Source organism: Epinephelus moara, chromosome 10 (genome assembly GCF_006386435.1).
Source record: "Epinephelus moara isolate mb chromosome 10, YSFRI_EMoa_1.0, whole genome shotgun sequence".
NCBI classification, from domain to species: domain Eukaryota; kingdom Metazoa; phylum Chordata; class Actinopteri; order Perciformes; family Serranidae; genus Epinephelus; species Epinephelus moara.
The window spans coordinates 6,309,808-6,335,363 of record NC_065515.1 but is presented as its reverse complement, the minus strand read 5'-3'; the positions used below and the strand labels follow the sequence as shown (position 1 = coordinate 6,335,363).

At 39.9% G+C, this 25,556-nt stretch overlaps 1 protein-coding gene across 1 annotated transcript; it reads left to right on the top strand.

Moving 5' to 3' along the window:
- Nucleotides 1-2,160: 2,160 nt before the first annotated feature.
- Nucleotides 2,161-22,146, top strand: LOC126396798 (sex comb on midleg-like protein 2). The gene is made up of 15 exons (XM_050055110.1): nt 2,161-2,288; nt 4,553-4,656; nt 5,186-5,260; nt 5,940-6,010; nt 7,389-7,623; nt 10,125-10,213; nt 10,317-10,560; nt 16,907-17,172; nt 17,287-17,380; nt 17,480-17,683; nt 17,820-17,981; nt 18,136-18,264; nt 19,198-19,419; nt 19,507-19,670; nt 20,474-22,146. The coding sequence occupies exons 2-15, from the start codon at nt 4,635-4,637 to the stop codon at nt 20,597-20,599; spliced, it is 2,103 nt and encodes a 700-aa protein (XP_049911067.1). The 5' UTR covers nt 2,161-2,288; nt 4,553-4,634; the 3' UTR covers nt 20,600-22,146.
- The last annotated feature ends 3,410 nt before the right edge of the window (nt 22,147-25,556 follow it).

The following is a 25,556-nucleotide window of genomic DNA, read 5'->3' as shown; positions in this document are numbered from 1 at the left end:
TCTGTACACAATTCCTGGAAGCTGAAAACATCCCAGTTCTTGCATGGCCAGCATACTCACCGGACATGTCACCCATTGAGCATGTTTGGGATGCTCTGGATCGGCGTATACGACAGCGTGTTCCAGTTCCTGCCAATATCCAGCAACTTCGCACAGCCATTGAAGAGGAGTGGACCAACATTCCACAGGCTACAATCAATAACCTGATCAACTCTATGCGAAGGAGATGTGTTGCACTGCGTGAGGCAAATGATGGTCACACCAGATACTGACTGGTTTTCTGACCCCCCCCAATGAAGCAAAACTGAACATTTCAGAGTGGCCTTTTATTGTGGCCAGCCTAAGGCACACTAGTGCAATATTCATGCTGTCTAATCAGCATCTTGATATGCCACACCTGTGAGGTGGGATGGATTATCTCGGCAAAGGAGAAGTGCTCACTAACACACATTTAGACAGATTTGTCAACAATATTTGAGGGAAATGGTCTTTTGTGTATGTAGAAATGTTTTAGATCTTTGAGTTCAGCTCATGAAAAATGGGAGCAAAAACAAAAGTGTTGCAGTTATATTTTTGTTCAGTGTATATTTATACATATATATATGTGTATGTGTGTGTGTGTGTGTGTGTGTGTGTGTGTAAAAATCTGCATCAAACTTCAGCTTCAGCGCTGAGACAGGAGACAACCCACTGATAATCAGGATGCTGACTGATAATAAAGGTTGGATCAACCGATAACTGGCTGTATAGTGACGTAAAGAGCCAATGTGTTCCTAAACGCACAGCTAGAATAGCACTGATCACCTCGACACAAGGGCTACGATGTGTTATATACATATACATAAACACACACACACACACACACACACACACACATATATTTCATTACTAATAACAATTTTAGCAAGGTAATTGTACTTCGTTACATTTATATATATGTACAATATTTGTTTCATTTTTAATAGGCCAATATTACAGTACATATATTTCAATATAAATATTTTTAAAATATTAAATTACAAATAATGATATAAATGAAATATAAATAAAAATTGTTTTATAAAATAATAAATCTGACCTAAATAGAAAATTAATTAAATGTTATTACTGATGAATTTTGTAGTTGGTTGAGTTGGAGCTATTTTAAATTATTTTTCATACTATTTGGTAATTTAATTCATGAAAATGCTTCATATTATAAATCTGACTGAAATCACAGAGGAAAGCTTCAAAATATATTTTCAAATTACAGTAACTGTAAAGTAAAACAGATATTATGGCCGTGTTTGTCCCCATTACAGTCACTTTTATTGAACATTACCTACACGTTATTTCTGTAAGCTTCTTCTGGAGTTTCCCACATTAGCTGAAACCTGCTTCAGAATTGGCACCTGGCGACTTCCGTTTGATATGATGAGAATAATCTAGATTTTAGAGGAAAAATGTGGGTGGGGGAAAACACACGAGTCTGAAACTGACATGGGACAATGACTCTGAGTCATGCTCTGCTGTTGTGATGACGTTACTTCTAATTTAATCAACACCCTGTCCTGGTGCCACACAAAGAAATGCCCCCCAAAAAACTCCACTGTTTTTTATTAAGTCTGCGTTTTTTTAATTTATCCCCCCCCCCCCCCCGATAATTCTACCCTGAATTCCCAAAATACTGAAATCAGTTTGTGATTTAATATTCAAACAGTTTTGTATTATTTTATTTAATAATTTAAATAGGTCACAGCCTATGTTTGTGTAATTACACACTCTAGTCTTTGTTATTTGGTAAATAAACGATGGTATTAATTATTTAATCGTATTTTTCTCCTTTAAATTACTTTTTGAAATGGCAGCCTTTGTTCTCGAGTAGTTTAATCATCATCTGAGTTTCAGTGTCTTCATTGGAATTCAAATAACATGATTTTTTGATCCGTTTTGAGCCACAGCAGGAGATACATCAGAAAGACCTTGTAGAGAGCGGAGAGAGTCAAGATGGGTCACTCCTCTTACTTTCTGGAGTCCTAAATTACACACCGAGTATTACAGACGCTGATTGGTTGAAACAGTAAATCGTGGCCTGATTGGCTGGACGCGTGAGTACCATGAGAGCTAATTGGCCTCCTGTTCTGCTCATCCAGCCCGTCTCCCCGCTCTCCGTGTACGTGCTCCCAACACAATACTGTCTTTGGCATAAATTACATGCGTGTAACCAGCATACACTACATTCGTGAAAAAATGGCAGCTGACGATTAGGGAGAAGTGTGTGGATCTTCACTCGGAAAAACACGGCACTTGTAAGTTTTTTCTTCAGACTAAATAATACGGAGTTTCAGGAGAACGTCAGACGAAGCTACACGACCCGGGTTATGTGTAATTCTCCTTGTTAATATGGGAGAAACTGCTCTCAGAGGGTTAACGTTAACGCTAAGGTTAGCCAACCTAGTTATTAGCCAGCAGTGGTTGTCAACATTGGGCCCAGACTATCACCTGGAAGCGTATAACGTTTGTGTTACACATTAGCTACGGCGTCCCGGGAGCTAATATGCAGCACTTAAAATAAAATCGGTTTTCAGCGCTACGTTATATATAAAGTAAATAAACGTTTTAGCTATCTCGACATTTAGCTAGCTGTTCCTAGCTAAGTTAACATTTGATGTGAGGTGACATAAGCAGCCAGCTAACAGTTAACGTTGATAGGTAGGGTTAGCTACAAGAGGGGAGGAAAAACACTGGAAAGTGGGCAGATAACGTTAATTGGGTTTCGATATCAGGGGGAAATTTTTGTTAAGTTAACATGTTAGGTATTGTGACGTTAGCTAACCAAATTCATAAATGTGACGTTAATACGGCTAATAAAACGGTGACGTTAGCTTCATTATAACAGTAATAACGCTGTAAAATCGTTAATGTGACCGTTAATGTTGAGTTAGCCTGTTTTTACTGTTATCAGCCACTTGACTTTGACGACACGCAGTCCTGTTTTCTTAATTTGTCACCACAAGATGTGAGACGGCTATTTATATTGTCTCCTTACCTAACTACACTCATTTGTTCTTGTTTTCTTTTGTTCTTCTTGTCTTGTTTTCAGTTTGTTGTCTTTGTTGTGTTTTATATATATATTTTTGTGTCCTGTTTTCCACTTGTTTGGTGAGTGTTTGGGACCCTCTGAAGAATGAGAAGACACATCTCAAGGGGTTTATCCTGACATAATTAATTTTTCACACCCTAACTCAGTGAAGCTAATTCATCAGTGTCTCCTTTATGAAGTTTGAAGGTGACATGCTGGGGGAAAGTGCACACTGGCTTCACAAAATCAAACACAGTGTCTGTCACATGGGTTGTCCCAGTACACCACAGGCCCGTCATTACTGTGATGAACTGAAAAAACCCACCCTGTCCCAGGCTTCTTGTCTCTGTGGGAGTGTCCATTACTGAAATACCTCACGTCTGTGCATGACAGAAGTTCTGATTTATTTTATTTACAGAAAGAAAAGTCAAATTTCCCTTTACTAACAACAGCACCATGTAATTTTCCCCCTTGTGTTCCCTGCAGGAGGTTATTTTCAGTGATACTTCTCTTTTTGCTTCCAGACTAAATCAAATTATAGTTTGATTCAACAACACTGTTGTTGGGTATTGTTGGACTATAAAAGCTATTTAAAGGCTAATCTATAGCCCCAAAAAATTATGTGCATTATTGCTGTTTTTATTCAATATAATTGAGAGATGAATTGTGGAAAACGATCAATAGTTGGAGTCCTAGTATGCACTGTAACTAGGGATGTTCCCAGTGACTAATTTCACTGATGTTTTAACAGAAGTTTAAACCTAGACTAGTCGGCTAGTCTAAACGTAAGACTCAGAAAACAGTCAAAATTGTGCATAATTTAATCTCTAAGGTTAAACATCGTCCCAAAATATGTTGCATACCTGATAAGAGTCATTTAAAAACCAAATTGTATTTTAAATGCCAGTGAAATATGTCTAACTTTGCACTGTGCATTATGAATATTGCACATCACATGACAACAACTCATAAAAGTTAAACATGGAAAACAATATTCTTTAGGGAAAAAAATCTTAAGGAAACATGCCTGATTATTACAACAGCATTTTCACTGGGTGAATACATGAAATAGCAACAATGTAAAAAAATAAGTTTAACCGACTCGTATTTTTTGGTGCCACTACATAGGGCAGCAACATCTAATCATCTGCTCGACTAATCACTCACATCCCGAACTCTAACTGCTTGAAACATAGCTCAGCCTGTTGATTCCCATTATACGGTTATGAAAATGGTACACTGACTATTTTAAAAGGCAGCCAGCTGGTGTCTGCGTGTTTCACTGCAAGCAGCTGCACTAATATACAAACAGTGCTGATTTCTACCCAATTCCTCAAATGTCACATGCATCGAACATCAAAGCTCTTGTATTTGTTGTCAGGCTTGTGAATGATGTTGTAATTTTGACTGCACCTGATACGAATAAACTAATGCTTGGAACTGTGTGTGCTGCGTTTCATATTAAATACTTTCTCCTATTTGTATTTTTAGAACAAAACTACACCGGCACAGAAGCATACCTGGTCACCATTGGTCGTCGTCGTGGAAGTGTCACCATTGGTCATCAGTCACCATGGGAAAAACTCCGCTAAAAGGCAAGGAGACGTCATTTGAACTTGTTTGATAAAGACTGTGTCCATGACTTTGAAGGTTGTTTTTTTCTTGAGAAGCGCTCTAATCAGGCGCATTAAGTGGAAACACCTGTGTGGGTACACAATGGGACTGTAGGGGCTTTGTGATGTGACAGCATACAGCTTCATTTGTGTCACAATGACTGCAGGTTACTGAAAGTGTTTCAGAGCTATTTTTTTGTGTCATCGGCTGTGATGACTCTCTCAATGCTTCAGAACAGTATTTCACAAATGGGTGCACATTTTAGCATTTTATTCAAATTTGACATTAACTTATTCCTGACTCATATTAAAGTACGCATGAGAAAAGTTATTACAAGGTAATTATCTTTTTTTCACATGAGAAAATGTTCAGAAATTGTTGGACAAAGTTCTACCGGACATGATAAGATCTTTGGGAAGAGGGAGTTACACAGATAAATCCCTTATCTGCATGTTACTTTTATTGTTCTTTATTTCTGTCCATTTAAATAAAAATTCTTGTCGTTTTTAGATCAGAAAGACGGCAAAAAAGAGAAACCAGGAAGAATGGTTCCACTAACAGGTACACCCCCTACAACAACTAAAGGTGAACTTTTTATTTGATACTCTGTGGTGGTGTTTGCCTTGATCTGTGAACGCAAGAAGAGCTGTGTTAAGTGTTAAAGTTGTTGGAGGAGCCCTGTAGTTATTTTACGGTGTTACATTAACTTTTTTAAATTACATGCCTTTGTTGTAGAGAACCTAATTCACTCTTTCAGTGTATACTTCACATATTACTAGCTTTGGCACTAGGGGTGTTGCGATATAGCGGTATTGTCGATTATCGTGATATTTAAAAAATGAAATATGGAATCATGTTATTAATACAGGTATGATTAATAATCCAGCCCCTCTTAAATCATTTGCATGTCTTTCCATTCTCTTTTTGCCTGATATTTGATATTATGCCAGCCCGATTTAGCACAAAAACAGACTTTCTAAAAAGTTCAGACATGTTATTGAGATCTATCCTCATCCTGAGCTATGAGACAATCTATTAGCCAGCTGCAGATATTGGACCAGAAATGGACTTGGAAAGGGACAAGAACTTTGGTTCACTCTAATAGTATAACCTCCAAATTCAGGTCATAGCTAGCAGGTGATATTGTGATGTTTTGCTCAAGCATTTACTGGGTTCTTTTATCTGTAAGCTTTTGTAAATAGTTTGAAATAGGTTGCATTTAACAGCATTTGTTGCAGTCAAAATATTCTCTTATTTTGTTCAGACGCTTTCAGCTGGGACGACTATCTGAAAGAAACGTCTTCTACACCGGCTCCACCAGGATGTTTTCGTCAGGTACGTCCTCCTAGATTTCTAAACTGTTTTATATTTATCATGGCCAGCTGCATGAAGACAAACCTAATCTTAGACTTAAATTTAAATTTAAGTAAATTTTAAATAACTGGGTAAGAATTTGCATAACTGTAGACTTGGATAAAACTATCATTTAAACAAATCAAAATACCAGTACCGTTACAGTGAGACAGATATGAACAGAGCACTTCATTTGATAGCCCGCTCTTTCTCCTCATTCGATACCCATCATGTCAATGGAAGCATTCAGTCGTATAAAATGTCACCAGATGCCACAGGCATGTAGCATAGCCATACATCACAGATTTATGGGTTGTAGCTGCTGCGGTTGTGGAACAGTCCCACGTTACATTAAATTGAGGAATGTTTGCTGTGATTGGCTGAGAGCGAAACCATACAAATAGTTGTTTTTCCCTAGATCTGGGTACAAACGGATCTGACGCAGGCATCATTTGACTTACTACTTGGTACTGGGTTATTCTGGTCAATACCTTTAAGGTATGGAGTACCGATACCCAGCCCGAGATAAAGCACTGCCTATCTGTTTGTCTCTCTGTTTGTTTGTTTTTCTTCTGAAAGGTCTGTTTTGCACAGCCAGATTTATAGTCCAAACTGAAACTGGTTGTTCTGTCATTACTGTTAACAAATCTGAGAAGCTTTAAGTTGACAGCTTAAAGTCTGTCCTGTAAGACTTTACTGGGGCAACAACGGTTCTGTAAAGCTCAGCTCAGACCACGGACTCACGATGAGACAACTTGAAACAGGCAACTTCTTGCAATGCGCCGTTCAGCAACGTTCTAAAAACCTGCCGATTCACACCAGTGCAACTAGATGAGATGGTGTATCATTTCTATGCAATAACTCTCTGTAAGTCTGTTCTGATTTGCAGCTTTTCAGGCTGATTTTGTGGCTGAATATAATTTGTAGCTGCTGATTTGACCAGCTGAGTTGCAGGTGACACCATCAGCCGGCTTGAGTCGAGCTCAGACCGGCTAGTTCACACCGCTGCAACTTTTCTCTGCAATATTCTAAAATGGTTTAATCTCGTTGCGAATCTTTGGTCTGAACTGGGCTTAAAATGCTGCCAAAACTGGTTTTGTCCATCACTCAAATGTTTTATATTTACAACTTTGAATGCAACATTGCCCTCACAAGAGTATACCACCACAAAGAGGCATATAACTTATTTCTCCTGCACAGTTTGCATAACATTTAACCGAATGCTCTCACACATAGTAAACAGACTGATGACATTATCTAAACCAGGCTGGAGCAGTGAGTTGATTAAATAATGATTTGTGTGCAGTGTACTTAAGCAGTGTTTACAGCATGGGCACTTTCATTTCCCCAATATGTGCAGGCTAGAGTCCCACCCTCCAATGACTTCAAAGTGGGAATGAAGCTTGAAGCCCACGATCCACGTAACTCCACCTCAGTTTGTATCGCAACCGTGATGGGTTTAACCGGAGTTCGTCTGCGTCTCCGTCTGGATGGAAGTGACAACAGCAATGACTTCTGGAGGCTGGTAGACTCCTCTGATATCCAGCCAATTGGCACCTGTGAGAAGAATGGAGACATGCTGCAGCCACCACTGGGTAAGACAGTCGGGACAGATGGGAGAGAAGCACATTGTTGTTGTTCATTACAATCATTTCGAGACAGTTAAGGAAAAAGTCTTAATCTAGCTTTGCTCTTGTGTGATGAAGTGCCAGAACTTGTGTGACAAGTAAGAAAAAATGGTAGACTCGAAACTGAAATTAAAATAATTGTTAGACGATGCTGTAGAAAATGTTTCTCAGTCTGATGTGGAAGTGAAAGGAAGTTTCCCTGCAGACATCAGTTATTATGATGATTTTTATTCGGATTCTTTGAAAGAACCTGAAGGTAACAAAGTTTAGAAATGTTTTGTTCATGTTGTAATAAATCTTGAACATAAAGTTGTATCTAGGTATAGATGTGTACAGAAATACTAATACTTAACCCGCGAAATGACTGTTTCATGAAGAAAACTGTTTTTCTCATGTCTCTACGGAGAACGAAGAATCCAAAAACTGAGAAAATTCTTGATGAGCTAAATCTAAACATTTGTTTACAAACTCTCACACAACTCGTTCACAGTATAATCCAAGTCTCATTTATCCAGTTGTATGATCAGATGTTTTGATGTAGTTTTACTGGTGTTAAATGTGGACCCCTATGACTTAAATTCAAGAATTTTCTCCATTATTGGATTATTTGTTCACCGTAGAGGCATGTAAGAAAAACAGTTTTCTCCATGAATTCAACATAACACAGGGTAAGAATGATCTACATATGGTCATTTGGAGTACATGGTATTCCTTTAAACTGTTCCACAGCTGAAATTCATTTGATTTGACTTTGGTAGAGTTAATATAAATCTGAATAGTAGGGGTGTAACGGTACACAAAAATCTCGGTTCGGTACACAAGTCACGGTTCGGTTTTTTTCGGTACAGTAATGAAAAAATAGACAACTATTAAATATCTTTTACTTATTGGTAACCTTATTAAAACATACCACCACAGCAGTTAACTCTTTTTACACAATTTTTGAATGAAACAAATATATATAAAATCCTGCTTTTTCACATTGTTTGAATGAAAATAGAAATATAAAAGTGAAAAATAAAATCCTGCTGTTTTTTTAACACATTTTTTGAATGAAAAATATAAATATACATTTCTGCTTTAACAGTTTTACTCAATTAAAATAAAAAGTATAGTGCAGCTGGTCAGCTTTAAAGCCTGCTCAGATTCAGTTTTACTAGGAACTTACTTAGCTTTCCCACTTTGTTAAAGTGCAGTAAACAAAACATGCTTATATCTAAAGTGCAGCTTAAACAATTTTACTCAACTCCAATGGCGTTGGTTATTTCTTTAGCGCGATGGTCAGGGAAACGCTCTTTCTTTTTAAACGACGACGATATCGTAGTTTGCACCAGATTGCTTTTTCTAGTCGTGCCGGTTAACGTTCAAACTCGGGTGGTGTCGCTTTAGATGTGTTAGCATGTTAGACGTGTTTCCAAGTACATACCCGACCGCTGTTCTGCAGTGTCGGCACACTGCTTTTGTCTTGTCAACTTGTTTATTTCCATCTTCGTATTTTACCCTGAAACCAAAGTGTTCCCAAACGGAGGACTTAAGGTTTGCGGGTGGGTCTTCAGGTTCGTCAGACTCACTTGCCATGCTGTCAAAATGCGAGAATGCGCTGCACAAAGTGAAAGCGGAGATTTACGGTCGGACTTGGTCCGTCACTCAATTATGTCCGTCGGGAAACTAGATATTTTAAATGGTTCGGCTCGCAAAAACAGAATTAAAATAAAACAAAATAAAATAAAATAAAATCCTGCGCCCAATAATTCGGTACAGGGTTGTGCCGAACCGAAAGTCGCGTACCGAACGGTTCGTCACAAATACATGTACCGTTACGGCCCTACTGAAAAGTTAAAGATAATGATAAAAGATAGTGGTCACTAGGTCAAGAAAAACACCTTGCAGGTTTCTGGACTGATATCCAAGGCTGGCTGGGGCCTCTCAACATTTCTTATGAACTAACACCTTTATATATTTCATTAGGCGTCCTGGATGAAAACTGTCCCCAGCTAATAAATATAATGATTCTGTTGGGTCAAATATTTTTATTTGAAGCTCAATCAAGAAAAAAAATGAATTTAAGTTTCCTGAAAAATACAGTGCAATGTCGATTTGTTATGGCAAAAATTATTGCTATAAACCATTGTAAAGTTGCACAACATGACATGAAATGGGAGAAGATTTCCTCCAGTGAAAAGTAGAACTATGAAGAGTTACAATTACACTCTACCTGTCACATAAATATAATTTATTTATTTGTTTTGTTTTTTTGCTAGTACTAATGACTTAATCATTTGAATTACTGATTTGATCCCACTAACTTTTATATGTCTTTTCTTTTATCCACTTTGGTCTGTATAAGTCTAACTTTTGCGAGAATAACACCTGAAAGAAAAGGATAGCAACACAAGCACAAGGTGTGTGAATAAGGTATGAATTCTCTTATTTGACATTTGTTTCTAATATTCAAATTCCCCCCTCAGGATTTCGGATGAACGCCTCCTCGTGGCCCATGTTTCTGTTGAGAACCCTAAATGGAGCCGAGATGGCGCCGAGCACAGCCTTTAAAAAGGTTTGTGTTGCTTCAAAAGGCTTTCAAAACATTTGTCGCACAAAAAGTATCCCGCCATCTTATTGGTTTGCATTTTTAATGAGAATGTTGCTCTCATTTTCAGGAGCCTCCTCGGCCCTCCCAGAACAACTTTAAGCCAGGCATGAAGCTGGAGGCTGTGGACAAGAAGAACCCTTACCTCATCTGCCCTGCCACCATCGGGGAAGTGAAGGGCGATGAGGTCTTCATCATGTTCGACGGGTGGCGGGGTGCCTTTGATTACTGGTGCAAGTTTGACTCCCGGGACATCTTCCCTGTGGGCTGGTGCTCCCTCACTAAGCACAGCCTCCAGCCACCAGGCAACAGTGGTAAGTGTCGCCCTCTAGGTGGCAGCAAGTCTGCACACACAATGAGACACGAAGCAGATGCTGTTGTTTGTAATCAATATTTCCTTTATGCGCATTTAGTTGCGGTGTTTCCCCCACACAGTTGGTAAATGACACCCACAGCCAGAATAATATAAACACAGTTATCATGAATCATCTAGTCTTGTTTCTTAGTCTGGCAGCGTTAAATATACACAGTCTAATCTTTAGCAGGTGCTGGACACACAGGAAAAGCAAGCTTGAACTCTGCCTCATTATCTACGTGCGATCTAATAACACCATACTTACACATCTGCCAAAGGAGGTCTAATAGCTTGTTTGCAATCATGTGACTATTATGACGCACAAAATTCAGATGGAGGGCAAGAAGTAATAAATCCATACACTGTGTGAACTGGATATAGAGACGTGAGTACAGAAAAGGGTTGGATGAACCTGCAGATAGCAGGTATCGTCAGAGATTGTAAACTTTTGTTGGAATTGATCCATACAAAGTTAAGAGAAGTCATTTTTCCCACAACTTGACTGATTTGTGGACCTGAACGCTGTTACAAATGACCTCATCCTCCAGACCTTCTAACACGACTAACGTTACATGGTGAGCCGATGAAACCGTACACGAGTTAAGTGAACTGTAACTATTTTGTGTGTGGTTGGATCCAAGACTGAAACGACTAATGTCTTAGTTTGGCCAGCTGAGTAAATATGTTTGAGTAAAACTGTCTTTTATATTTCAACTCTGTGCGTGGATGCACCGCTGTCAGGCCAATGTTACAAGCTAACTTTAGCTGCTATTTTCTACCTGCTAGGCCAGCCATTCACATTATCAAAAATCTGGGTCGTTGTCACAGCATGTAGTAATTGACCTTTTGCTAAGCCTCGCCCTTTTGTGATGGTCCGACAAGCTGTCGCAGTAAGCATGGAGCCCACACTGTAACTAACTGCAACTCATATTTTTGGAGAAATGAACCAGTGATTCCAGAGAGAAGCAGACAGAGGGGTCTACAGTCTGTGTTTGAAGGATATATCCAGGATGTCAAACTGACTCAGCAGCAACAACAGGTTAAAAAGACAAAGATAGAAGCTAAAGCCGAACTATAGGCTACAGATCACAGTGTAACAGTGAACCACCACATCACTGCTGATCGCCACACAAGACAATGAATATAAAGGGAAACTTTGCTGATATTGAACCAGCTGTGTGGCATCGCAGTGTGTGCAGATGAAACGTTTTTTGCTTCACCCCTGTGGAGCTGCCATCACCTGGACCTCCATGCCACAGGGAGGTCGGAGGAAGTCAAACAACGTTCATCTGCGCACACTGTGATGACACACAGCTGGTTCAATATCAGCAAAGTTTCCCTGCTTCCCTTCACTGGTTCCTGTACAGCAGGGTCGGTCTTTGTTTCACTGTTACAATCATTAAAAAGCAAAAGCAGCATGTGTATACATTCAGTAGGCTATATCTTCAGTAGCTAGCTAGCTAACCCTACACTTCTCAGGGTTTGCTCCAAATCCACAAAACCAGCCTGAAAATAAAGGAAATCAGAAACGATGGAGCAAAGCTGTGCTGTTGTCGGACCCTAGTCTGAGCCGGCCCAATGCTACGTTATGATTGGCCAGTCTGTGTGTGGGGGCGGGACTTAGCGAAGGGTCAATTGCATCCAACATGAGGCATGTTAAACACAACGCTTTAATGTTAATGTTTTACATCAGTTGACTCTGCTCCTCCAGACTGAAGATGGAGGTTTTTGATCCACATCTGCCACTGTTACTCAGTGAGGTTTTTTTTTTTTTTAATTTCTCCCCTTAATGTCCTACTATTTTCGGGAGGTAAATTGGCCTGTTTTTTTCCCAATTTTAGCAAATGGAACAGCCGTGAACAGCATAAATCATAGGCCATGTGCAATGCTGGTAGTCTTTGCCTCCAGTTGTCTGCTCTCCATCTGGACAGCGCACTGATGTATGACGTCATATGCAAAGAAGCAATGGAAATGTTTCTGAATCTGAAGGGCATAAACACAGATTCACAGTGAATGAATAATGATGTGGTCGGGGTTTCAGAGACTGTACAGAGGGTTGTGACGATTCTGCAGCTGTGTTGGTAGTTGTTCAAGTGACAGCATCTTTACATTTTAACTACACTTTCAGTAAACTTTTAATGATGCTGTATTAAAATTAACATTTGTCGTTGAATCAAGAAAAATCAGTCGAGCCCAGCCTTCCTCAGAAACTGTCCTGGTTGAGTAAACTTTTCTAAGCTCTTTTCCATGTTGTGTATTTTCACACACAACATGGATTTCCTTTCTCCAGTGCTCCTGAGTTCCCACAGTGGCTGCACTTTAAAGAAAGTTTGGTTGCTTAGTAACAAGTTAAATGTGGTGCCTTAATCATGGTCCTCTTGATAAACTGGGGCTACATTCAAAAGCGGGAGTGTCACCAGAACTGAGCCAGCAGTCGCAGCAGACGCACTGTGTATTGCATGTGAAACTCTGCAGATAGACTGTGGAGTCCTGTCAGTGTGTTTGTGTCTCACAGTGTTTCAGTGGGGCTTGGGTGGGGAGGTCGAAACAGGCAGAATAACAAGTTAGAGGAGAGAGATTAAGGAGGGGGATTGATGTTCTCTACATCATACCTGTTTACATGGAAAAATGTGTTTACACAAAAGCTGCTCAGTCAAGTCTCGGACTTTTGCTCAGCCATGTTTGTGTGAAGACTGGATGGAGATTATGAACGACAAAACACACGAGAAACTTACAAACAGCTGTGAGAGTAACGGTAAACATGGGTCACGGTTCGTTGCAAGTTTGATACAGCTGAAAAACAAATGCATAGGCATATGTTCCTTTTCATTATTTTGTACAGACAACAGTGCAAGTATCAAAAACAGACAAATTAATCTTGCCAGAGACTGAGGTAACATTTTGATCACTGGCAACTTTGGTAAACTATTTTCATTCTAAAAATAAGGAACATTTGAAACACTTCTGAATTACCCTGAACAAACACTTTTCCAAAAGGCAACAGGTCACATTTATCATCCTAGTAGGGGTGTAACAGTAAACGTATTTGTAATGAACCGTTCGGTACAAGGCTGTAATTACGGTACACTTTACAAATTGAACAATATGTTGAACTATCCCATTAGATTTGACAAATAAAATATATAGTTTAAATTATGTTAAATATGATGTTCTCAGTGTCATTGCGCTCAAGAAGGCAGCCTACAGGATGTAACAGGCAGGCAACATGCTGTCTGCTCTCCCACCTACATATCAAACCATTCAACACCAGTGAGACACACTGGGAGGTAGCTAAGCTAAGCAAGCTCATTGTTAAATGGTTAGTACTGCCATTACCAGAGCAGAAATAACCCCGACAACCTACAGGTCCCGTGTTTGGAGCCACTTAGGTTTTGCTGTGAATTATGAGGATGATGGTGAGAGAGTGGTGGATAAAAAAAACAGCGGTATGTTGTGTCTGCTAAATGACAGCAGGTTTCATCAGTCAGATGTGTCATCTCATTTACACCGACGTCACCCCCAATGTGGAACTAGACAAAAACAAGAAGCAACAAAAGCTACAAGATAAACATTTCAGCCGTACCATAATTCCTGCTTTGTACAAAAAACCAAAAGCCTAAATTATGTTGGTTTTATTACATTTAAAAATGTAAAAAAACAAGGACATTTCTCTGGCATTTCAGAAACAGGGGTGTTTCCTTTGTTTGTGTCTGCGAATAACTACACAACTCTACATTTTATATTTTATAAAGACCTGTTTTTATCTTATATGCTGCCAAGAAGACACCCCAGAAGATGGATCACTCCAGTATAGCTCCATCATTGTTCAAAGTCAAAAAAGATCACACTTTATGGTGTTAGGTTTAATAAATAAATGAATTAAATTAACATTAAATGAAAAAATGTTAAATCAAGGAAATTTATTGAAAACGTCACCGCTGTGTTGTATCCAACTTAACTGTGAATTTCATGATGGGAACATGTGGGTGATGCCATTACACGTGTATTAGCATGTACATTCACTTCCCCTACAATGGTGGACACACACCGCCTTGTCTTGCACACAACTCTCCTCATTGCTATTGTAGCTGACTGGGAACTTGCTGGCGAGTCTTCTCTGCCATAGTGTGACTGACTCGCGTGCCACTCAACTTGTACTAACCTCAGGGCATGTTGCTAACAGCACATGGCTAAATGTGTCCAGACAAAACCTGTGCTTGTGAACCTCAAGTTCCACATGCAGCAATTTACATACCATGTATTCTGCATGACCTCCATACCATGACAGTTCAGTATGAATACACGAACATGACAAGTCTACAAAAGGCTGCTGCTTTTTCAATGTACTCGTACCTGCTCATGTAAGGTTCAGCAGGGATATGAAAAGAACACACACTCTTTGCCTACCACCCCTGTCTCTCTACTCCCCCGCCATCTAATCCTGATCGGTCTGCCTTCTCCGACTCCTCCGTCAGCGTGGGCTTTGTTTTGAGCTTATGCTGCGTTTTAGAGGTCAATTTAATATTTGACTCTCTGAGCGTGGGAACTGTCAGGGAATCAGTACATACAGAAACACAAAAATATTTACTACCTGAGTAAATGTTGCTGTTGCTTTGTGTGGGTATGTTTTGGCACAAATGTTTTCCCTTTCAGCACGTCAGTGTGAGTTACGCTTTTACTCTGTCTCTGCTCTCGGCCATAGGCACTGCTGTTATATATAGAGACACTCAGCATTCACAGTACACACATTTGTAATAAAAAGCTGAAACGGAAACGGTGATTCCTCTGAAGTCTGGGGATGTTATGTGCGTTGAAGACTTGCCTTTGATACTGTTCTGTATGATTTATGTAGTTTGATATGTCTTTGCTGCAGATGTGTGATATCTTAATCTTTGAAATTATATACATTTACAAAGCTAAATTTTGTGTATAAAGGAGGAAAATGATAAATAAAGCACATTATTTTTTTGCTAGCCCATCAGCTAGCCTATAAAATTTCCAGAATAGTTTTCTAGAATGTTAATTAGCCAGCAGAAAATGCACTGGATATCTTTATAAGTGTTGTTGTCATTCTTTACAAATTAGGGACAGGATTATATGAAGGCATAGCAATAGCCAGTGCAATAGGCTTTGCTACTAATTAGCTGGTGTTATAATATGGATTAATACTACTTACGAAGTTAATAACCATCAGATAAATGCATAGTCATGCCAGATATTAGACTAATTGGAAGAGTATAACATGAATTGGAGCACGTCCCCTGTTATTTCCAGTAATGTCATGCCCCTGTCCAAACCCAGATTGGCACCAGAGCGTCCCCCCATGCAGCCAACAGCAGCACAGTGATTGCGCTGTGGTGGTCACTGGGTCAAGAGACAAAATTTGTCTCTGTAATTAGCCAGGAGAGACTCTACAGTGAAGCTGCAAACCATTCTTCATTATAATCCTCTCTCTTGTGACATGTCTTCGTAGTCCGTCCAAAATCTGTGGAGCCAACAGGCCACCGTAAATGTAGTAACAACACTACATTTCTTTCTCTTTTTATATCATGTTAGGTTTACCTAGTAGTGTTTAGTCATACACCAAGTGCACACCAACTCTACTACTTGCCCACTGCCCACGCCGCTGTTGCTTTTTTTTAAATAAAAGAACTTTAACCCATTAAGTCAATTGTTGCGTATCATCACCCACTGTCATTTGTACAGTTTGTACAATACTAAGCATATTATCAATACTTTGTCAAAGGATGGACGCTACAGTTATAAACTGAAGTGCTTGTTGTAAAGAGTAGCAGGGGTCAGATTTCACCTCTCTTGACAGATAAGACAGTGTTGGAGTATTTGGTGTCAGTAAAAAGCAAAAGTGCCTGTTGTTGTGTTTTTTGTTAAAAATAATAACCTAATTTTCTCAGCATTCGTTTTGTTCACAGTGAGGGTAAAATCTAAAGAGATCTAAAGATCTAATGTTAACAATGAGAATACTGTTGTAAAATTTCTGGTAAAATCGGAAACACTGATTTTAGTTAACTAACCGCTGGCGTCACTGTGGCATCCTCAATTAACCTGTGACTCAAACCTGTCATAATCAGTACTCACACATTCAACCAGGTACTTATATTACTCTCTACTGTGTTTCCTTGAACTCTGTGCAACTATAGTTTCCACTCATGTAGCATCTCCATTAGCTGTCTGTACCTGCAGCAGACTCTGTACACGAAGATTGTTTTTGCCTTCTAGTGTGGTAGCTCAGTTTCTATTATCATCTCCCTCCATATCAACTGCTCTGTTTCATGCTTTCATTACAGTTACCCTTCCAAAGAACCTGCAGATTCTCCCGGCGTCTCCCTCCAAGCCCAGCAGGCGCTCCATGCAGTCCCCGTACAGACTACCAAACCCTCTGCCCCCTTTGCCTGTCAGGAAGGGGGTAAGAGGTCGTCGGCCCAAGAGTGAGACCATCGCTCTGCTCAAAGCCGTAGCAGAAGCAGCTGCTGCCCAAAACGGAACAGTACCTGAGAACACACAGCTCGTACCCCGGCCCCACAAGAAGAGAGGCCCCAAGCCTGGAAGCAAGGTGAGACCCTGCTGAACACAGTTAGACTGAGATATTTAAACATCAGGGGAAGACTTTTTACTGCCACATTCCTCACGTTTAAGTGCGTCTGTAAATTAATGTGTATTTTTTCAGAGGAAGTCCAAGATTCTCCAAAACCCAGCACAGCTGCCCAGCATCCAGGTTCCACAGGAGAGCCCTCCCAGCCTCAACTCTGTGGTTTCAACAGGTACGGATTAATGTTCGTTAGCTTCCTATAATTAGCTATTGAATGAAAGCTATCATTAGAACGTCTCATTTGCTCACTGTGTGTCTTGTGTTGTTCCAGTGTGTGTCTATGTGAACAAGCATGGAAACTGTGGTCCCCACCTGGACAGGAAGCAGATGCAGCATCTGCCAGACCACTTTGGCCCAGGGCCAGTGAACGCTGTGCTCCAGCAGGTGGTCCAGTCATGTATAGACTGTGCATACCAGCCTAAAGTCCTGCTCAGTGCTCTGCAGACTCACTCAGGAGGAGGGGAGGTGGTCAGAGGTAGACACACAGACAACTTGACAACATGAAATAATAACTGAAGTAGTAGAACGATTGGTATATTAGATGGCTGCACAAGCAGGCAGACTTTTTTTGTGACAGAAAGACCAATAAATCATGTTGTCCTTCATCCCAGTGAGAACAGATGGTGGAGTTCGTGTGGTCAAACTACCGTCAGCCTCCAGTGCTTCCTTTGTGCTGCGGTTCTTGGAGACAATGTGTCGTCACCTGCAATGTGACAACCTGTTCAGCAGCCAGCCGTTCAGCCACTACACTGCTTATGACAGGACCAAGTCAGGTAAACAATGCATTCAGGGAACATCACTTCCTCTGTCAGGGGGAAAACCTCTTGTCAGATCATAGTTCTTAAGAGAAACTAAAACTGAGACAAAAACAGGCGGTAACTTTGTCAATTGTTAGTCATACAGTCCGTCTTTGTTTGTGTGTTACAGTAAAAGAGGAGGCGTTGGACGCTCCATCTCTGGCTCGGGGGAGTAAACGGAGTCTCTCTGGAGTCTCCCCACCGTATGCAGCCCCTCTGTCACCTAAACATTTACGTACAGAAGCTCACCCTTCAGAAGGTACAGCTCAATTTGCAGATGTTTTAAACCTGTAATATTCTTTATACTGATAGCATACTATAGCAGACTTTCATGACCACCGTAAGTATGTTCCTACGCATGAAGGCAAAGCATCGGAAACCACCACTAAATTTTTTCTTCCTGAACTTAAATGTTGTCTCCAGCCTTTTTTACACAGCAATTCCGTGATACTGCCATAACAACCCCTCATTACGGCACCTTTTCTTTTTTACAACATTACGAAAGCAAAACAGGCGTGTCTGGTGTGACATTCAACTCAGCTCTGTTGACATCTAGTGTGACATAACATACACATCAGGCAGCGCTTCCTACACAATAACATGCCAATGACAATCATTTACCATCTCTGTTATGGCAGTTGATCTTTTCCTCTGCTAGGAGGTTAGCAGCTTCTTTTCAGGTTGTCTGTCCATCCAGCCTATCCTTGTGAAGGCAAAATGTGTGTGAAGCATCTATGTTTTCACAGACATGGATGTAAACTGTAAGAGAAACTTGACTGGTGCATGGAGGCATGCAACTGGATGCCTCCCTAATTCTAGTTGATTGCTGTTCTTCTTTGAGTTAGCTGCTAACTGCTGGTAGCCGCTTTCTAAATCTCCATGTGGTGGGTCGCACACATAACGTCCTCAAAACGTCACACCTATTTTGTCCTGGTGGCTCACACTTTTTACACAGACGTCGATTCAGAGTTGTTACTACCTTTGCTACCAGCTTCAAGGCAAGACAACAATGCCGTTGGTATCTTTTATACAGAACACCAAGGTGGAAAAACGGCGCAACATTCCTCCCTTGAGCAGGCAGTGTAAAAGAGGCTTATGTTAATGTTTTTTTCAGGGCCACATTCACTGACAGTGTGTTATAGAAGCTTTAAAGAATGACACTTGAATGTCAGTTGTGTTTTTCTCTCTCCAGCAGAGACTCTGCCCCATGAAGAGAATGGCCTAATAAAGGAGCAGCGCTACATGGACTCAGCCTCCAACTCCATGAACCCTCGACCCCAAACAGTGCGCAGTATCTCTGAGTACCACTCTCAGGCCAGCAGCCTCTACCATCCCGGCAACGGTACAGCCATGCGCCGCCACTCCTCCAACCCCGCAGAGCTCAGCTCCTCACAGCCTCTCAGACGAGTAGAAGGTACAGTAACAATCTGTGGAGGTGCACATTTGTAAATGCTCACTTCTGCTGCCTCACATGCTCAGTGTGTCTTTTCTGCTTTGGTAGCAGCCAGCTCCACCACAGGTCCTGAAGCACTGGGGTCTGAGCGGGAGAGTCAGCAGCTGCCCAGTAAAAACCCCTCCTCCTGGTCCATTGAAGAGGTGATGCAGTTCGTGAGGGATGCTGACCCCACAGCGTTAGCTCCACATGCTGAACTGTTCAGAAAACATGTAAGTTCACTTTAACTATTAAAAAAATGTAACAGTACCATGCTGCTCTGTGTGTCGAAGGTTCAGGCTCCAGGATTTAGGGGATATATTGACCAAAATGGAATATAATAAAAGTATGTTTTCTTGATGTGTCATCGCCTGAAAATAATAATTGTTGTGCTTTCGTTATCTGAGAATTAGCCATTTATAACTGCAAAGGGAGTGGGTCCTCATCCACGGAGATCACCGTGTTGCTCTGCCATGTTTCAGTAGTCCAGAATGGATAAACCAAACTGTGGCTCTGTATTTAGCAGCCCCTCTGCAATTAGAGCACCGGAAAAATATTTTTAAGTGAAACTGATTTATTCAGTGTTTTTACTGGAAACAGTCACGGGGTCCGATTGTTGTGTGGTTAATTCGGCTCAGATAAAAAACTCCTGAACGTCTGGATCTTAAGATATCAGAGAAAAAAGGTGGGCACACATTAGCAAGTGCTAGGCTAGCGGCCCGTCTCCAACATGCCGAACAGTGTCGCAGAAACACTGATTTTTACAGTAAAGCTGTTTTATTCAATGTTTTTACCAGTTTAAATCACGGAGTCTGTTTGTTTTGAGGAGGAAGAGACCTCTGTGGATAATTAGGCTTATGGTAAAAATCACCAAAACAATCAACACTAAAAGGAATTCTAACCACCAGAGGTAACAGCTAGTTGCAGTCTACAATTCTCACCACTAGATGTCACTAAATCCCCTGAATCTTACACACTGTTCCTTTAAGCTAAAAAGGATATAGAATATAATGAGTCCCATTCTCTGCCTTCATAGGAGATCGATGGAAAAGCTCTGATGCTGCTACGGAGCGACATGATCATGAAGTACATGGGTCTGAAACTGGGTCCTGCACTGAAGTTATGCCATCACATAGAGAGGCTGAAACAAGGCAAAGTGTAAGAGGAGCCAGGGAAGCCCTGTCCCTGCCAGACCCATGAGCAATAAGCCCTGAAGGAGCCAGCACGTGGACACTGACTCATGGGGCATGCAGGGGCTACATGTTACTCTAGACTCCACCTCGAGGGACTGAACTGATGTTACAACTTCACCCCGATTTCCAGAGTGGAGAAAGTGTGCCGTGCATTGCTGACACATTACCTCATCCCCTCATCAGTGAACGAAAAGCTGTTCAAGTCTAACAAGACGCCATTTGACTTTATGAAATCCCAAAGGAAAAGAATCCCTGTAGTGTTTACATTGCATAGCACACGTGCACACGTGGACACGTTTTTTTACGGAGATGAAATCTTTTGATCCTGGTTTTGGATCCCCAAAGATGGAGAATGTTTCTTCTTATATAATGTTTTTATTCTTGTTGAATTTCCAGTTAATAAGGAAGGGTTGGTATACTGAAAAATCCATCAGATGTTCTTCCCCATGCTCAACGAGAGAATTTGGATGCTCTCTCGTCTGTGCTGTTGTATAGCCGTTCACACTTTTCACATGTATGCCTCAAGTATGGGTATATCCGCCTGCCCGAAGAATGCTAGTGTCAGTGCATTCCATTTTGTTCACACAATGCTCGACAGACATTTTTTTTTGCTTGAACATTGTCAGTATCATGTAGGGATCATATTGTATTCTGACAGTTTTGATCACCTTTTCCACGAGCGTTCTGCAGGATCATCATCTGCTTTGTGGCATGACGTATTTTTGTGTCTTAGCGAGCCCTATGCTGCCTCTCACTGGTCTCCATGCAGTTCTAATCAAAACCATTTGTATCCCAAGCTCTGAGCCAGCTTAGAAGTTCTGGGTTTATCAATTTCAATAGACAGATTGTTAAGGAAGACATTTCTAAGGGCTTTTTTGTTTAGTTTTGACGTAATGTTTTTATCCGTCATAATCTTGTTAAGCTCATTGGTCCGCCTGCGGCCTCAGTGTTGTCACTTTTGACCGTTACAATCACTGTTAGCAATGAAAACAGATATGTACAGTTTTATGGGTTTAACCATGAATATCAGCGACAGAATGTACATTTTGTAGAAACGTAATATTTTAAGGAAATCATATACATAAGTTAGAAATGTGAAGATAAAGGGGGATGGGGACGATGGTGAATATTTCACAGTGGGATTCCATTCTGCTTTTTAATACTTAACACAACGCTTTTAGTTCAAATACTCCCAGTAATAGACTCTGCCTTGCTTTACCTATGACATTTCTCAGGTTTATGTGGTCTTTGTTAGTACAAGCTTTTGTAGCATACTGTTTATAATATACTTAACAGAATTTTCCTGTTATTCCCTTCCTCGATTTTGAACAGACTTGTGCCATATGATACTCAACACAGGATCTAAGTGCTGTTGATTTTCCTCTCTTGCATCTTCTTTAAACTACTTGAAAAATATGTGTTGCAAAAAGTCACTTGTCCATTATGTCACACCAGATAAACAATATGTGTTTATGATGTTGTGTATTTCCTTTTTATAAACCTACCAAAAACAAAAGGATGTGCGTGTGTTGTTACTGACTGCTGCAAATTATTTAGACTAGGGATGCATTTTTACAGAGTAAGACTGTTACTTAATTGTTTTTATTTTATTCTCCCACAAAAAGCTTGCAACTGATTTACTGATTATAATTATAATTTGTCTTCATATAAAATGAGAGCTCTGCACAATGAGAACCTCAATGTGGAGGACAAAGGTCAAGCATTCCCAACATTAAATGGACAGTTCAGCCCAAAGTAAAAATACAAAGGCATAAATACCCAGTTTCATGTAGGAACTATTTTCTCTCTCTCAGCATTAATATTAATATATTTATATCTTGTGCTGTTATGAAAGCGAGTCTCTCATCCATGAATAGATGCATCCCTCTATGTTTATCTGATTTTTGGGTGAACTATTCCTTAAAATTCCTCAAATCAGTCTCAGAAATCTGAAATGTCACCTGTCAAATTGCCAGAACTTTTAAACAACATGTCATGGATTTGTGAAAATTACTCTGAAACCAGAAGCACATCTAAAATCCAACAACTCTCGAACGAAATACAACAGAAAAGTACTAAGAGGAACTTGTGTTGTCAGATTGTATGTGAAAGTCTGAACACTGCAAACAAATAGGTAATGTTCGTGTACAACCACACTATTAGCAGACAACTTTTCTGCATTCTCGGAATTTAAAAAAATTCAGTGTTCACCATCAACATGTCGAAGGACAACAAAAAGCTTGACACTGATTTTTAGGTTGGATGTGAGGTTAAAGTTCCAAAGAGAGAGCCCCTCTATCTCAGACTTAATCCTTTTCAACCTGGATAAACATCTGTTTTCTTGTGGTGCATTCAGGTTCCTTTTGCAAGCATTTAAACATCAAAACTCACCAAAACCTAAAATAAATTGGTTTGATTTCTATAGAAAACATAGTGGAAAAGGCAATGAGCATTATTAGAAAAGTGTTATTAGAAAATTATCAAAAAAAAGAGGAAAATGTCAAGTTCTAAATATATATTTAAAATTAGGTTAAAATTAGGCTACGTTACAGAAAATATATATTTTCGATATTATTCAATTTAATTTTTTAGCAATTTTTGTAAGGTAATTTTTATGGGGTTTTTGGCTTTTTGCTTTTCTTTATTGCTTACTTCCAGGTAATTTTCTTGTTTGTTTTTTTAATCTTTCTTCTTTGTCTATTTTTAGGTCATTTCTTGTTTTTTTTTGTTTGTTTGGCTTATTTCTGGGTAATTTCTTGTTGGCTTTCTTTTGTTTGTTTGGCTTATTTTCGGGCAATTTCTTGTTTTTTTTTAATTTATTTTTTGTTTGGCTTGTTTTTGGGTAATTTCGTGGTTACTACATTTACTTCTTAAAAGTTTTTATTATCTTGTCAATGTTCGAGCAATTTTTGTTAATTTCTCATTGCCTTCTTGCCATGTTTCTGAAAAATAAAATCAAGCCAATTCGCTCAGGTTTCAAAGGGTTAACTGTAAAACTAATCAGTACTGATCAAATATAAACCACATTTCTGATACTGCTTTGCCAAGTTCTCGCTTAAAATGTGTTAAGAAACATATTTTAATGTTTGGCTGTAGTGCAAGGGTGCCATATAGCTTCCTATGTCAATGCAGGCAGAAAATACCTGTATTATTTTACATCTACGGAAAATACTGAGTTCAAACTGTTAAACTAAGCAGTGCTGATCAAATATAAGCCAAATTTCTGTTACTATGTCGCCTATTCCTCACCTAAAATGTTTTCACAAACATATTTTATCTTACCTTTTAGCTGTTAATTCTAAATCGCTTGTTTCCAGCCGGCCGCCATTTTGTTTCCTGTGCTGAAGAGGGAATGGTGCGGCGCAATGCATTCTGGTAGTTGTAGTTCTTCTACTTCTGCGCAAAAGAGAGCACCACAGCCCCTTTTACTCCCATTTCTCTGGTCATGAAGAGCCAGTTTCAAAAGTATTTGCATCTGTCTACTCCATAACTCAGGTTCATGAGAAGTCCAGCAGTTAAGTCCGTGTAAAGCAAATTCTGCTATTTTCTTCTAAACACATTAAATAGGTCATAAAAGTATTCCTCAAAATGTGTAAGAAAGCCTTTCAACCATTTACAATGGAATTGTGGAGCTAGGCTTCACAAACTGTGTTTCTAGGTTTCAATTTTCTGGATTTAGTGGGCGGGCCTTAAATCATAGCCGCGTTACGTAACGGAGCTATCCCTGATACAAACACGCCCTCTGAGGCTGTAGCAGTATAAATACAGTCAGCACATTAGCTTCTGTGGTGTTCCCGCTCGCTCTCAAGTCTTGGATTGTATCAACTGAAGGTAGTTTGCAGCTAGCTAACAATTAATGTCTCCTCCACGTCGCCCGTGCATCTTCCCTGGAAGCCACAGTGTGCAGGGTAGCGGCTCCTTACTTTATTTAAGTTTCCTGCAGAGGAAATTGTAAGGAAACGGTGGATCGCATTTGTAAAGAGGAGCTCCAGTGGAGAGGTCAAGACCACGTCCAACACCCGCCTCTGCAGTGTCCACTTTACCGCCGATAGTTTCACCAACTATCACCAGGTAAAGTCTGGATTTCTGAAAAGTCCATTGACGCTGGTCAGTGGAGCCAACTGCGTCTGATGAGTCATTTCTACATCAGTACACTTTATACTGAAACCTGTTTTGCACAGTTCATGCAGTGTGTGTGTGCTCAATTTATTGCAAGTTATCTCGTATTACATGGCATCCAGAGAGCTTCAGTCTCCTAAATTGTGGAGCATTTGCTTACAGGACTGAGACAGTTTAGGCCCTGACATGGCTGTTTATGGTGGGCTCTTTTTTATAGGATTGACAGTTTAATTGAAGCAGAACACAAAAAACACTCTATTTTATTTAACATGTACAAATGGTAAGAATGCCTAATTGGCTGATTGGTTTTACTGGTTGAAACTTGTTTAAAGGGACCCATCATGCTTTTCTTCATTTTCTGTAATATATATAATGTCGGATGTTCATATTGAATGTGGCTTAAGTTTCATATCATAAGGTAAACATATGTAAAACTGATCCCTGAGAGCAAAAACCTCAGGCTGTAGACCATTCTGAATAATCTGTTTACAACTGTTATGGTCATCTGCTCCAGTACTGCAAGTGTAAACATTACATACACTGCTACATGTAGCTACATGCTAACATCAGGGAAACATATAATCTTGGTTGCCAATGTTTTGAATATCTATCTGGTTCCATTTACCTCAGAAGTTGGCAGTCTGAGCTGGGTATGATGTTACACCCAAGTTGACCATGTTCCAGTAGAGCTAACATTAACTTCTGGAGTTTAGCTTCATTAACTTATCTGTAATCGCAGAGATAACAAAGGTTGGCAAACGTTATGCTGAATGATTCAGTGTAAATACTGTAGCACCAAACTAACGG